The 15878-nt window shown below is 44.3% G+C and overlaps 1 protein-coding gene across 2 annotated transcripts in view; it reads right to left on the bottom strand.

The window, feature by feature from the left end:
* The window catches only part of TSC1 (TSC complex subunit 1), a 44866-nt gene that overhangs the window by 9141 nt on the left and 19847 nt on the right, over positions 1-15878 (bottom strand). For both annotated transcript variants that reach the window (XM_068551930.1, XM_068551931.1), the window contains exons 6-16: positions 14894-15038; positions 13199-13353; positions 12737-12810; positions 6865-7040; positions 5800-5915; positions 5311-5422; positions 4875-4993; positions 3060-3129; positions 2544-2648; positions 1698-2256; positions 571-614 (exon numbers count right to left, since the gene is read on the bottom strand). In XM_068551930.1, the coding sequence (XP_068408031.1) occupies positions 571-614; positions 1698-2256; positions 2544-2648; positions 3060-3129; positions 4875-4993; positions 5311-5422; positions 5800-5915; positions 6865-7040; positions 12737-12810; positions 13199-13353; positions 14894-15038 (1675 nt within the window). The remainder of the gene's footprint in view (positions 1-570; positions 615-1697; positions 2257-2543; positions 2649-3059; positions 3130-4874; positions 4994-5310; positions 5423-5799; positions 5916-6864; positions 7041-12736; positions 12811-13198; positions 13354-14893; positions 15039-15878) is intronic.

The following is a 15878-nucleotide window of genomic DNA, read 5'->3' as shown; positions in this document are numbered from 1 at the left end:
CTTTTACATAGCGTTCAGTCAAGCCCCGGCCACGATTCTTGAAGAAACAAAGTCACTCACTTTGCAAATGACCACCTGGTTTCCAGCCACAGTCACTCACTGGGGAAGGGGGAGGGGCAGTACCTACTACCCATCTTCCTTTTAAAGGAACGCACAGGGGTACAATGTAGGATGGCTCTTTGAGAGCTCCAAGTGTTTTTCCCCACAAATCTGCTAGCTAGCTAGCTAGCTAGCTATCTATCTATGACTCCTTTTCTTGCTTCTTGGTACGTTCTTGCTCAAGAACTGTCCCAGCACCACTCACTTCACTTGGATCTTTTCTAGGGAAGGCTGGCATGAGGCCTGCCTCTTTGCACTTCTGCTCTCAAGCACGTGGTACTTGCCACTTTACAAAAATAGGAAATGCTGACTTTGCAACATGTGAGAGACTCTGTACCCAAGCAGATAACCTGGCTGGAGCAGTAGGGAAGGGGAGATGTTTCCTACAGGGCACCTCCTTCCAGGACAGAAAAGGCAACAAGCAAGCAGGATCTCTATGGGCTGGATTTGGAGCTAAAGTAACAACTTTACCTCCGAAGTGGGTCCAGTCGACAGACTTGCTGGGTAAAGACAACCTAGGAAAAAACAGTTTTTGAGTGACAAAGTTACAGATCTTACCTAAAAAAACTTAACTGGACTTTTAATTGCAGTAACATTAGATCACTTCCTTGTGGTCACAAGTGCACAGGCATGAGAAAGTTTCAAACACAAAGCCCACCTGGGGTAAGAGGAGGGGCCTTATAGCAGATGGAAGGGGCCCCCATTAAGCACGACCAAGTTTCCAGAGTGGAAAGGCCCTAACTCGGAGCTCATACTGTAGCCTCTGAATTTTGGTCAGCTCTCCAAGGCAACTGAGTGATCACACACACTGAGAGCTGTTTTCAACCCTCTCTGTTGAGAAGCTACTGTCACCCAAGGTTAAGGAAAAAGCAGGTAATTTACCTGAGTCTATTACACTAAACTTCACTCAAAAAGAGATCTTAAACATTACAATTATCTGTCAAATTCCACCTTAGGTTATTCTACAGGAGAAAAATTAAAACTAGCATTCCCTAAGAGCCTGTTTAGAAATGGCATCACTGTGGACCAGTGATTCCCTTATTCTTTCTCTAGATCACCTCTAAAAGTGTAATAAAGAAGGGGTGAAAACAGCGCTCTCTGACAGGTTCCTAAGCCATGTGAGCAGGGGCAGGCCACCATGAACTTGCATTGAGATGCTGACGGCTTTTATCTTCCATCTAATGGACTATGTTACCAAAACAGGACAACAACAAATCTGCAGCTGGAGAAGGAGACTTCGTGACCGCTCTTTCTGTATTATTTGAACACCATAACCTCATCCTCAAATTTCCAGAGAGCAAAGATGAAAGCATTTGAGCTTCCTCACAGCACAGTGGCACAGAACAGCCCAAATACAAACGACTCATTTTTAAATGGCCTGTTACCTAAGGAATTAGCCGAGTTTAACGCGCCCGTGTGGAGGATACACACATTCATGTACGTGAAAGGCAACAGGCTAGGAGGACGCCTGACAAAACAGAGAACCAGCTGCCTCTGGCGAGCACAAGAATAATTCCTGTTTCCAACCACCGGCTTCTTGTAGTCTATAATCAAACGGAACGTTTAAAGAAAAAGAGAACAGCGCTGCCGCGCCTTACCTGTTGAGCTCCTTGCTGTGCGCGTCCGCCCCTTGCTGTATCAGTCTGTCCAGCACTTCCATGGGGGAGGCAGAGGGCGTGCAGTCCTCCTCTGTGTTCCCTTTTGCTTTCTTTAGCAGTCCCTCCGTCTTCTTGCTGACAAAATGACGGGCAGTCTTTGGCAGTGCCACCTCAAAAAGATGATCGTATGGGGGAGGCTGCCCACTGCCAAACCCCACTCCCCTCTGAGGCGGAATCTTAAAAGGGCTGGGAGCGAGGATGCCGCTCTCCAGAGAGGCCTGGCGCTCTCTGTCCCCGGCAGGGCTCTCCTCGGCGCCTCCGCAGGGCAGCTCTATGGGGGTAAAGGCTTGCTTTGGGGTGTCAGGCCCCAGCCTGTCCAGGGTGGAGTTCAGAGGCTCAGGGTTCGCACCGGTGCCCTGGGCACTGGAGACGGCTGAGTGGGTCTTCCGCGGGCAGCCCGGGAGACTGTCCCGGTAGAAGGGAGAGTCAAAGCCTCCGCGAGGAGCTAGGGGCTCGGCGTCGGCTGTTGTGATCTCAGAGAGTTCTTTAGATATTGCCGCTGCGAGCAGGGAGGGAGAGAAGAGACAGCACAGTCAACGGGCCAACCTGGGGAAGGCCAGGCAGTGTGGGGCCGCACGCCACCCTGGGCCCCCCAGAGGGACAGGTACACAGTGGCCTCCCTTTACCGGGCACAGGGCTCAGAATACAACTCCCAGCTCCTCCCCCAAGAGAAGAAAGACCAAGCAAGCCTATGTGTGTTGACGCTAAATCCTGGTACTAGGGCAGAACAAGGGCTTTATCAACTCGCAGCAATCCCACACAAGCCCAGAATCCCGCACATGTTACCTTCTTCTTTATCTTTTTCTATACTATCTTCTTCAGAAGCCAGGTCACCTAGAAACCCTGGAAGATCACTGAGAGTGACAGACCCTTTGCTCCCAGGTAGCTCTTCTGAAGAGAAACAAAGACAAAGACACACACTGGTCGTCCCCGTCACTGTGAAAACTGCTTCCACTGTAACAGAATGGGTCTACTATGATTCCTTCTGCTGAAGAGAGGAAGCTCCCAGAGAAAGCCGAAATATTACAATAATCTAACTAAAGGTACCAAAAAATCATCCCACAGAAGATGTAACTCTCTGTTCTTAACATCTCAGAGAACAGATAAAGCCATAGCTCGACCAGCTCAAAACACAGGTACTTAAAAGCTTTGGGGGATGTTGTTATTAGGCTGGCTTTTAGAATTAATTATATGTTTTGTTATCTCTGGGCTTCAGTGATTTGTGGTGTTCCAGAATTTCCCTGTTTCCACATATAACCCATCAAGAATCAAGCAAGGTCTACTGTTACCCGGAGATTTTACCTAATCCTCTGTCATTCGGAAGATGGTGTTGTCTATGTAGACAGGGCCTTGCAGAATCTGTTCTCTCTTCCTGAAAAGACAGGTACCATTTATATCACAAGGCAGAAAATTGTGTACATGTTCTCTAATATTAGAGAAATATCCTAAACACCTAAAATTTTAGCATATTATAAAGGAGTTTAAAGTTTAGCCCCATGGTTCTCAAACTGTTTGGTCTCAGGACGCCTTCCTATTCTTAATAATCATTGAGAATCTCAAGGACTTTGTTTATGTGGTTATACCTATTGATAGTTACCATGTTACAAACTAAAACAGAATTTTAAAATTATTAATTCACTTAAAAATAACAAACCCAGGAATTCCCTGGAGGTCCAGTGGTTAGGACTCCGGCTTTCACTGCTGAGGGCGCGGGTTCAATCCCTGGTCAGGGAACTAAGATCCCACAAGATGTGCGGCGCGGCCGAAAAAAACCGACCCAATACATGTAAACATAAATAACATAGTTTTATGATAAATAAAAATAAGTTTAGTGAGAAGCGTCAAGCTGTTTCACATTTTTGCAATCCCTTTCATATCTGGCTTAGGGGAAGAAAGCTGGGTTCTTATGTCTGCCTCTGCTCTGCTGCTAGGTTTTTCTGGCTCAAGTGTATGAAGGAAACTCTAGAGCCCACAGATAAGTAGTTATAAAGAGTAAACAGACTTCTTAGATAACGGTGGACGAGCATCTTTGATGCTCCACCAGAACTCAACAAGGGGTGTTTCTTCGAGGTTAGTTACAATGCAGAATCTGAAACCATGGCAATTCACTCTTCACACTGGGTCAAGATCCCCTGGTCTGCCTTGTCCCCCAAATGCGTCTTTTACCTACGTGTGATTCTATAACATATATACTGGGCATGTAGAATACGGGGTCACCAAGTTATGCAGATCTTTTAAGTGTGGCAACATTTCATTACACAATATCAAAAACTCAAATTATTAACCAAGCTTCCCAAGACTTCTCAATCTCATCATAAAAGACTTGGGGAAACTATTAAGCTCTTGGTGCCAGATATCAGTTTTTTAATATTCTAATTTCACCTTTTTATCACTGACAACAAATACTGTCAGTTGTTTATCTTGAAGTGACAGACCCAGTTTGTCATCTAAGAAGCTAACTGCCTGCCAGACACTCAAGTATGAGTAACCATAGTTTGTCACCAGTTGTTCTTTCAAATAAAACTGCTGCCCCATGAAAAAAAAAGCAACTAGTTCAGCTCTTAACTCAAATAATGGCACAGGTGCTTGTGGTGACCACCACACACTGGTATGCACTCGAGGTGCTTTATGTCTATTTCCTACTTCAGCACAAACAATATTAAACATATGCGTTCATTCTATGGAACACTCAAGGTTTGTTTTGTTGTTGTTGTTTCTTTTCTTCTGTTAAACTGAAAGAACACGTCGAGGAAGAAGAATGCAATGCCTACTAGGAGAGTATGATTTATACTAAGGGGCCAGCCCTTTTACCCACCATCGTTTCTGTGCCATGAGTGTAAGTGCCAATGCGGTAAAAAGGGCGAATAACCACTTAATATTACTATGAAAGTAGTTCTGACCTGGCAGATGCCCTTAAAGTGTTTTGAGACCCCTGCAGTCAGCAGACCACACTCTGAGAGCTGCTGGTTAGTCTATTTTGAATTGATCTGATTCAAACCCATTACATTCTAGGTCAAACTTCTATCTGGCATAACAGGCTTCACAAAGTGAGGCTGGAAGCAAGTCACTGTGCTTGGGTGGGCGGGTGGGGAGGGCAGCAGAGGAGCCCAGGCAAACCTTCTTGGGGGCTGTGGCCATGGCCTGCGGGAGTGAAATGTGCACGTAGTCATCCGAATGGCAGGGTGGGGCTGGAGGAGGAGAGGTTGCAGGGGTTCCCAGAGGAGTTCCTTTTCTACCTGCTCAGAGACAAGAGCAGAATATACACACTTTGAGGAAGTAAAACAATTAGGAAAACTGCCAAATTTTTTTCAGCTTAACTATTACTGCAAAGAAAGCTGCCAGAGTTAACTTTCTGGGGATCTAGATCAGTCTTTCTTTTTTTTTTTTTTAGGTTCACTTTATGTGTTCTGAAAGCTCCAGGGGTTTGTATTGTCAAAAATAGGTTTACTACTACAAATGGCTCTCAAACTCACTATTCGACCTAAGAGATAGTTCCTTATCATAAAAGGCTGGCCCGAACCAACCAGTCAAATCTAACCTAAGACATACATACCCGCTGTACCAAAGACTTTACTGTAAGGGTGTGACAAATCAGGTGGGACATTTCCAGGAGAAGTTGGAGGAGTGGTCATCCCACAAACCACAGATGGGCTCCAAAGAGTAGCCTGGAAGTTAATAAGGCAGGTCAGCGATGAGGAACGAATACCCCCGAGGGTATACCCCCCGAGGTTTAACGAATACCCCCGAGGGTAACCTCCCGAGGTTTAAGTCCATGACCAATGATCTTAAATTTAGCCTTTCAACTGGAAAAAGGCATCTTATTAAAGCCTTATCAAGAGACACATTGCATTTTGTAAGTCTAGACTCCAAGAGAAACTCAAGTGGCAACAGTAACTTTTCTTGCAAATGTCATGCATCCTTAAAAACTAACTCCTGAAATGAGCAGTGAGAGATTTTCCCAACCATAGGCTAAATCCTGACCCAAATGGTCAGCTTCACCAGCAAGCAGAGAAGAAAGCAGGCACACTATTTGACACCATACTTGTGGCGGCTCAGTTAACAGCCGTGTCGACAGGGAACTCAGAGTCTGAGGTAGCTGCCCTGGCGTGTTTAACAACATCAGCCGAGAAGTGGAGTGAGGAGTAGAAGTAGCACTCCCTACAATGGAAGGGAAAGAACACAGGGGGGTCAGTGTGTGGCTTCAGATTATTCTGATAAAGAATTATGGTCCTCGAGACCATTTGATAATTTAAAAGCCTCTTTAAATACCCTTTGGAAATAAAGTTTAGTAAGGTTGGATGTCTAGTTAAGCTTTAGGATAACTTGAAAAAGCACAACCTGTATGACAACTTCGCTGGGTGCTACCTATAGATAAGCCTAGACTTTTACATGAATCCAATTCTGAATTGTACAGATTCATTCAAAACTGTGTCAATGTGACAGCCCAGAGGGCCTCACTAAAAGTGTCTGAAAAAATCTAAGATTCCTTTATGAGCTGGAGCCTAGAAGCCAAAGCCTTTAATCCATTTTCTTTGTTAAATGTTGACACATCCCAAGTCTGTTGACATGCTATCAAGAAGGAGATCAAGGGCTTCCCTGGTGGCGCAGTGGTTGGGAGTCTGCCTGCCAATGCAGGGGACACGGGTTCGAGCCCTGGTCTGGGAAGATCCCACATGCCGCGGAGCAACTGGGCCCGTGAGCCACAACTACTGAGCCTGAGCGTCTGGAGCCTCTGCTCCACAACAAGAGAGGCCGCGATAGTGAGAGGCCCGCGCACCGCGATGAAGAGTGGCCCCCACTCGCCGCAACTGGAGAAAGTCCTCACACAGAAACGAAGACCCAACACAGCCAAAAATAAAAAATAAATAAATAAATAATAAATTTAAAAAATATTTTAAAAAAAAAAAAAAAGGAGATCAAGGACATGGGACTGTAAATTAAACTTAGGGGAAAATGGAGGCAAATTCAAATTTTAAATATTTGGGAAACAGTTCCTAGGAGCTGAACTAAGTCTTATTCTAGGAAAGGGAAAAAAAGTCAACAAAAATAAACAATGCTTTCTAGAGACAAAGTTGTAAAGCAGATAAGTACCAAAGTCACTTTTTACCATAGCTATTCTGTGTGTCAACATAAGAGCTGGCGGTCACATCGGCTGAACGATGAGGAAAACGGGCTGAGATTTGGTGAGACACAGAATAGCCATCTTCATAGGAGGCTTCGGTAGGGTCCAGAGAGATTTTGGCACATTCTATGACAACATCATGTGTTTCTAATCTCTTCCACCTGTAAAAGGCAACGAAAGTCAAGAAGTGCAAGTTATAATCCATTTATTCAAGCCATCAAATACTGAAGAGAGCTACCTCAATGCCAGCCACTGAACTCTGACTAGCAAAGAACAGGCAGGACCACGCCAGCCCAAGCACTAATCAGCACCATGATATAAGGAATTAGCCATTCATTCTACAAACCTATATCCTCCCTATTTAAAATGGTTATATCAAGTTATCAGAAACTAATCCGAAACAAAAATTCCATCAACAAAAGACCAGGGATAGCCTCAGAACAGAACACAAACTATGCAGAGCAGTCACCAGGGGAAACTCTCCTTTGGCACAAAGGTAATCAAACAAGAGGGAGACCTGGAAACTGCCAGGTAGCTGAGGCTGACTTAAGGTCTCCTATCAAAGCCTCAGGATTCTAATCCATCCCTAGACCAGAAATACAGCGCAGCAAGTCTCAAACTGAGAGAAAGCCCCTGAGGATATTTGAAGAATTGTCTAAGGAGTCCTGTTATGTGATCCAGAGTTCCACTTCTAAGAATTTAGCTTATGGAAATAGACATACATCAAGATGGACAACACTCATCACAGCTTGTAATAGAAAGAAGAAAGGTCCAACCAAAGAGGTAGATTCTGCAGAAGAAAACTTATTACACCACCATGAAAAAGCATGCTTTCAGCAGATCAGTGGTTGCCAGGAGTGAGAGAGGAGACTGAACACCTCTCAAAGGGCATGAAGGAACTTTCTGGGCAGCTTCCAATTTTAGCTGCTTCCAGCTGAATTGTTACCCTACCTCCATATTTCTATGCTTCAAATTTCCTGATGTCTGAATTTTTAGACATCAACTATTTTTTTAAATTAATTAATCAATTAATTTTTTGGCTGTGTTGGGTCTTCCTTGTTGTGCGCAGGCTTTCTCTAGTTGCGGCGAGCTGGGGTTACTCTTCGTTGCGGTGCAAGGGCTGCTCATTGCGGTGGCTTCTCTTGCTGCAGAGCATGGGCTCTAGGCGTGCAGGCTTCAGTAGTTGTGGCACGCGGGCTCAGTAGCTGTGGCTCACGGGCTCTAGAGCACAGGCTCAGTAGTTGTGGCACACGGGCTTAGTTGCTCCTCAGCATGTGCCATCTTTCCGGACCAGGGCTCGAACCCGTGTCCCCTGTGTTGGGAGGTGGATTCTTAACCACTGCACCACCAGGGATGTCCCAAGACATCAACTATTAAGGTCCTTATGGTAGGTGAGGATTTAGGTCACTTCCGTATATCCTTTTCCCTTCTCCCCAGTGCTCTCAAAATAGTATATCATTGTTTGGTTGTTTCAAAATTGATTTTGAACAATTCATTATAATGACTAGATAAGCACTACTCATATACTACAGTATTTCCTTTGCTGCTCAATCTAGTTTCTCCTGGAGTTTGAATGTTGTTGTTCCTTTTCCTCAGTCTTCTGTGTGTCTATTACTAATCCTTCCTAATGTGGCTCCAGCAGTTCTGAAATAATGCCTAATATAATTTGTTCATAATGAAATGCAAATAGTCTACCAGGATTTTTCACCCTCTCCTAAAGAGCTCCCTGCTGGAGCCCTCCCTCTCCCACTGGTTGTTCTCAACATTGCTGTGTTATACCAAGACTTCCCCTGACCAAGACCCTAAGTCAGGTCCCCCATTTTGTGAACTCTGTGTCTTCCTCGATTTTACTCTCGTTTTCGTGGAAGACATGCTCCAGTGGTTCACTGAGGAAGGGTACATGCGAGGTAAATTTGAGTCCTTGCATATCTAAAAATGTCTCATACTTGATAGGCAGTTTGGCTGGGTATAGAATTCTAAGCCGATAACCTTTTTTCTCTCAATTTTGAAGGTGTTTCAGAAGCTAACCTCATTCTGATTTCTGATCTTTATAGCTTTGGTTTTTTCTCTCTTTAAGATTTATCCCTGGTGTTCTGAAATTTCACAGTATTGAGGCTTAGTAGCATTCTTTTTCATTGACTCTGCTGGGAACTAGATAAGCACCTTCAATCTGGAAACTCATGTCCTTCAATTCTTGTATTATTGTATTTTCTTGTATCATTTGTACTTGCATTGGAAATTTTCTTCTGTTATTTCTTTCACAATTTCTTCCCCCACCAAAGTTTTCTCCTCCCCCTTAAAGACTCTTCTTTACTAGGCTTCCTGGACTGATTATTTTAAATTTCTTCTTTCATTTCACTCATCTCTAGCCTTTGATTCTGCTTTCTGAGATATTCTCAACTGTATCTTTCAATTCTTTTACTGTAATGTTTATTTTGGCTATCATTTTTCATTTTCAACAGTGCTTTCTTTAGTCTCTGACTGTGCCCTTCTGTGGCATCCTGACCTTTATATATGCACAAATGCTTCCTCTCTGTAGCTACTGTAGATGTTTTCTTCTGCTCTCTGTATTATCATTGTTTCTAGCGCCTTTTTCTTCTCTTTACATTGGTCTCTTATCTTTGGTGTTAGAACTTCCTTCAAAGGCCAGATGACCCATCTATCCAAGGTGAAGGAGGCTCCGTAAGTTGATCCAGGAGGCTTCCGAGTTAACACAGTAGATTGGACATACACATCCAATTGTAGACTCTCCCCAAACCCCACCAAGCCTAGAGTAAAGATTCCTTTGTTTCCTTTTAAATATAAACCCACAAGAAAGAGAAGAATGAGAAAAAAGAGAACAGCACCACATGTTTTTGAAACTAGAAAGCAGATAGGCAAGTGGTGACTGACTCAGTGAATCCAGGAAAGCAGAATCCTAAGCTGCCAATGTTTCAAAGCTAAAAGTCAACCTGATTTATACAGAGGAACCCTTAAAAAGCTAAAGAATTTGTATACGTCGAGTACTTCTATACACCTGTACTTCTGGAGATGAGTGACAGGTAGGTGAGGGCAGCTAAAATCAGCAAGACAGGGTAAAATCTACTGAGGAGCAGTTAGAGCCCTGAGACTCTGTCCCTGACTCTACACTCCCACTTTTCTCACCAGAAATCCAGATTACTCTCTGAGGAGGTTAAACAGAGAGTATCGGGATGGAGGTACTCCAGAAATGGTTGAGGGCACGAGTACTATTCAAACAAGAGGATTAAGTGAGCATGTACATTCTGAATGCCAAGACCACTAACCTCTCCCCACCAAGCAGCCTCTTCCCTCTAGGAGTAGCCAAATCCTTGCCAGACTAGACATCAGAAGACCCTTTCCTGAAAAAGTCCGACCAGCTCAAATGGAAACCAATACTGACATCAGCATCTCCAACAGATGCTCAGATCGACCTACAAGGAAGCTCAAAGTCAACAAGCCCCATCCCTGTGAGCAGAGCCTTTTAGTCTCCTCACCCAGATATAAACCAATCTTTGCAGAAAGCCTCAAATTTTTAAAAAGAACAACAAAAGAGCAGTTTAAAGGAAACAGATTATGTAGGGAAAAGAAAACCTTACAAAACACCTATCAATCTTATCAAAGAGATGAGAGACTGCATCCATGAAATAAAAACAGGCTACTGTAAAAAAGGAGCATTCAGAGGACTAAAAAGAGCTCTTAGGTATTGAAAACGTGGCAGAAATGAACTATAATAGAAAGATTAAGAGCTAAAGACAAGGAAACCTTTAGGAAGATTTCCTAAAGAGGAGAGCAAAGAAAAGCAGAGAACCGCTCCAGGAAGTCCCAAGCAGAATACTAAGAGTTCCAGAAAGAAAGACAGAGACAGTCAAGGAGAAGAAATCAAGCACAAATAATTAAAGAAAATGTCCTGGAATTTAAAGATAGGAGCTTCCAGATTGGACAATGAGAACACATTCATATCAAGGGACATCACTAGGAAATTTCAGAATATTATAAGAACAAACAGAAGACAGTAAACACAGATGATCAGAAATCAAAATGTCTTTTGATTTCAATAGCAGCATTGGAGGCAAGGCAGCAATAGAATAATGCCTTCAAATTGCTGAATGAGAATGACTCCCAATCTAGAAATCTATACCTACACAGAAAATGACATCCTTTCTCTAAAAGCTACTAGAAGATATATTCCATGAAAATAAGAGTGACCCAAAAAAGAAGGCATGAGATACAGGAAATGGGAGAACCTGCACAGGAGAGAGGCACAGAGAAGCCCCAGGAGAACAAGATGATAGCTGTGTACGAGGCACAGAAGACAACCCGGTCAGATCAGAACAGACAGGCCAAGAGACAAGCATGCTGCAGGCCATTCTCTAAGGTTTCTGCTGCCACGATACCCTCTTTCTAACTGAGGGAGTGTCTAGGTGACGATAACTTGTTGGTACCGAGCTTGTCTTGTTATGCACTAATGAAGTTCCTACTCTCCCTTCTCTGCCAGGATCAGCTGAGGACACTCATTTCATCCCACAGAATGATTCTGCTCTGACCTATTCCTGGAAGCAGCCGCAGTGAGTTCAGGAGCACAAACAGAGCAGTCCCCTCCCTCTGCCATATTTCGGCAGCACATCCAGCCCCTGGCCCTCACTATCTGGCCTCGCCAGATGCCCTGACTAGGGGAAGGCTTATGTTTCCCAGGACTTGTTCATGACCTTGCCCGCCGACTTCCCTGGAAGGGACTCCTGTAAACTCTCAAGGAAGGGGACGCCCAACCAAGACTCAGACACTCAGTTCCTCCTCTCGCCTCCTGGGAACCTTCACCTCATGATGACAAGACGGCCTTTTCCAAGGCCAGCCTTTGCTTCCTAATTAGCTTTTCAAAATGAAACAAACATGTGGTCACACTATAAAGAAAAGAAAGAGAATGATTAAAATAAAAGCAAGAATAGTAGGTGCCTCTGAGGTGAGACATGGAACAGGGAGAAAGATGGCTGCAACTGCGGAGGTTAATGTCCCATTTTTTTCAGCCAAGTGGCAGCTACACAAGCATCCATGAGTTACTACTAAACTTTTCTTACACATTTGCTATGTTTCTCTACATATATCTCACAGCAACTTGCTTTAACCTGAGGTTCGTGTGGCAGAAGGAGGGCTCGTAGAGAAGTGAAATTGGCTGAAGGGGGATCAGGCAGTGAGCCACCTTTCTCAGTGGGAGATCCTCCAATGTCAATACCCGTGGACCCCTTCTCCCCCAGAAGGCTTCAACCCCCAGCCTGGGGAGCATGAGGCTGGCAGCCAGCCAGAGAGAAGCGGAGGGGAGGGGCTGAGCCTCTCACAGCTCAGTGTGTAGGATTTCACCCTGGTCCCTCCTTTCCAGTCATGACTCAGCTCCACCCTCCATCATGCTTGGCGTCCTCAAATCAGGAGCCTTGCAGGTTCCACTTCCCCAGAGAAGGAACCTGGGCACTTCTGCCAAGCCCCGCGGAGGATGGCAGTCGCCTGGCTGAGCAGGACAGAGAAAGGGACCCGGGGAGCCCGGCCACTCGACGTCCAGACTCTCCACAGTGCGCTTGGTTCCAACCACACCCCTCAGCGCCCGCCCTGCACAATCACACTGAGCTGCGAGCCTTTCTGGGGTTCTGCGGCGCGGGTGCCTGCACTGCACCTCCTCCTGCCTGTGAGGAATATGCTCTAGACTCATGCATACAAAGATTTTTACCGTACGAGTCCTTTAAAATGGAATGATTCCATAAATAGAAGAACATGCTCCCCCAACAACACCTCAAAAGGGACATCTCCGAGGTCACATTTTCAATTTCTTAAGTGAGCCTATAAAATTCTGTCACTAGTTCAGTTTCTATACCTTCGAGGGTCCAGTTCATGGTCCTTGGATCCAGTCACTAATTCTGGGTGAATTCGCACATGCTCCATCATTGGCTAGAAGAGTTTGGGTTGACAAGTTATAAAAGGCTTAACTTCTGTGGTATTTCTACACAATGAAATATTATTTGACAATAAAAAGTAATGAACTACTGATACATGCCACAACGTGGATGAATCCCAAAACATTATGTTAAGTGAAAGAAGCTGTTCACAAAAGACCACCTATTATATGATTCCATATAAATGAAATGTTCAGGACAGGCAAGTCCTATAAAGGCAAAAAATAGATCAGTGGTTACCAGGGCTGGGGGCAGTGGGCAGCACAGGGAGAAGGCTGAATTTCTTCTTTTCAAAATTTCCCTATCATTTAATACAAAAGTTATAAATGCAGCCTATTTACAGAGCATGCTAAGTAGCTAATAAATGAGTTTTTGCTACTTACCTTGACCACCTCTTCAAAAGTCTCCAGGTTCTCCTTCATACTGTAGTGAGAACGTAGGAAGGAGACAAAGTTGCAAGGGTACATCCCATATAGGCGATGGAAGAGAGCGTAAACGCTGGCGTGGAGGTGGACGAGATAGATTTCCGTTACGTGGCCTAAAAAAGAAAACCATTGAAAGGAGTCACCAAGCTGGACTGATGTGTGTGAAACAGACACGGGCACAGGGCTGCCAGCATGACTCTCCGCGCACGTGTGCTCCCACCTCGCTCCAAAGATGGTAAGTAAGTAAGAGCGGTTTTCTAAAATCCAAATCTGAACACACCGGACACCCCTGTTTGAAATCCATCAGTGGCTCCCCACGGCCTCTGGATAAACTCCCATCTACTTAGAGTGACCCATAAAGGCTCACACTGATCTAATCTCTGCCCTCCTCTCCAGTCACCCCTAAAATAGGACCCCAGACATTCTCATAATACTGAACCACCTTTACAACGGTACTCTCTGAAATCTGTAATCATACTTCTCCACGGCCCTACTCAGTACGCGTCTCTTGAGAACAGCACTGACTCACTCACCTCTGTACCCTCATTAGTGCCTCGCACTGGGCTTGATGCGTAAGAGGCGTTCATATGTTTGTGGAACGAATGCGTGAGAACGTTTTAAAATCAGTTTGTAGTCTTAGCTATGCAGATTTGTAACTATAGAGTGAAAAACTACCATCCAGAAATTAGCTTAAAGAGCTAAGAGTGGGAGAAATAGAAAATTTAATTCATCTAGCCTTACCTAGACCCTATGGAAAACCCCAAGTCCACAGTATACATAAAGCTCCTCGAAATTAATGGACAGGCCATTTCTTTCTCCCTAGGAAAAGCCTACGAGACAAGCCGGCATCATATGCGCCTCAGGCTTGTCACTTAATCCTGCACAGGAAGTCAGAGTATTCCATTTCCCAGGGCTTACACATTTCATTCTTTCCACACAAATATCTCATGCTGGGATGACCAAAAGATTCCAAATTTCCCGTGTTTATATAGCTTCTGAATCTTTTTGATAGAGCCGTACTACCTGTCGATATGGAAACAAAACCCCACTGCATTGGAAACTAGAGCACTAATCAGGACGTGCTGCATTCTCTCTCCTCCTTCCACGTTTACAATGGACAAGTTCTCTGAACCAGAAGCTTGTGTTCTGTCACTATAGACCAGCAGAGGAAGACAAAGATGTCCCACAAGCTTAGTCCTATACTGCTATGACACAGATTGAAGTTGTTTATCAGTTTATTGAAAATCAGGAAGTTGTACCTACCACTCAGTTTCTCTGACAACTAATCTTTTTAAGCCAACAAAATAAGGAAGGTATCTCAACAGTCGTGCTGCTTCTTTTTTTTTTTTTAATTTGTTGGCCGTGCCACACGGCATGTGGGATCTTTGTTCCCTGACCAGGGATCGAACCTGCACCCCTTGCACTGGAAGCATGGCGTCTTAACCACTGGACCACCAGTGAAGTCCCAACAGTCATGCTTCTTATTTGTGCCTCTGGTGGACGTACCTGAGGTATTTCCTCATCTGGCTGGTGACAACCAGCCATTTCAGCTTTAGAATTCTACGTGACCTTCCCTTCCAGCACATGACCTGTTAATCGATCATGAAAGCACTCACTTGGTGGGGCATGACAGGTATAGAAGGAGATCTTTACCTGGTTTCTTCAGGCACCATGACGAAAGACGGCCAAAAATATCAAAGAAATCATGAAGGTGCTGTTTCCCCGACTGCGGAATCATTGGTAGCATGGTTATCAGCACTAAGACCCCTGTTGTGAGGACAATGACATCGGTGTCCATCTGCAGGCGGGAAGGTCAAGAAAGAAGAAACACCTGTCAGGTGCAGCATTAGAATCCGCCCACTTGGAGGGTCTAACGGCAAGGGGTCACAGGTTAGACGCCCAGCACAGACTTATCCTCCTACCCCTACGGGTGGGGGCACAACACTGAAACACACGCAACCAAAAGCCACTGGGGACCAGCGCGACCATGCTGAGTCTGCAGGGACCACGCTGATGCACCAAACTCATCCGGGGTAGGGGCTTAAATGGGGCTTGGGGACACCCAAACCCAGAGACTTAGGATGTGCTATTTATAGCCCTTGGAGGGAAGCGCAAGAAGCTGCTTTTTAACAGAACGAAAGAATGTTGCTATTCTTGTTCATTCAACCAAATCATAAAATACTTACTTTTTTAAAGTCAGTTAAAAAGAACCTTATACACTGACAAGTCATTCACTATTTTCAAAGGATTACAACAGAAGTATAATTTAATAAGAAATTAGTATAGCACTAACAAGTCTACTTAATGGCTCACCTTCACAGCAATATTTAGAGACCAACAAATAAAAGAAGATATGGTGACCTCTGACCATGTCTACAGTTTAAATATCAAGTCATATAAATTTAGACTAATTGAAGACACTTAATAACCAATGAATAATGAATCAACTCAGACTAGCTACAGCAGCTCACATGATTAAATTATGAATGTTTGCCAAGTAACTGGAATTCAGATTGAAGAAACAAGATATTAATCAAAAGACTACCATGCAGGCTAAGACATTCATTATTCCTACTAAAAAAGGAATCTACGAGTCTGGAAATAAAGTTTTAAATATATTTAGTTTTTACATCAAGCA

Source organism: Eschrichtius robustus, chromosome 10 (assembly GCF_028021215.1).
Source record: "Eschrichtius robustus isolate mEscRob2 chromosome 10, mEscRob2.pri, whole genome shotgun sequence".
NCBI classification, from domain to species: Eukaryota; Metazoa; Chordata; class Mammalia; order Artiodactyla; family Eschrichtiidae; genus Eschrichtius; species Eschrichtius robustus.
Note: the sequence above shows the minus strand (reverse complement) of the source record. Positions and strands in the feature narration are given on the sequence as shown.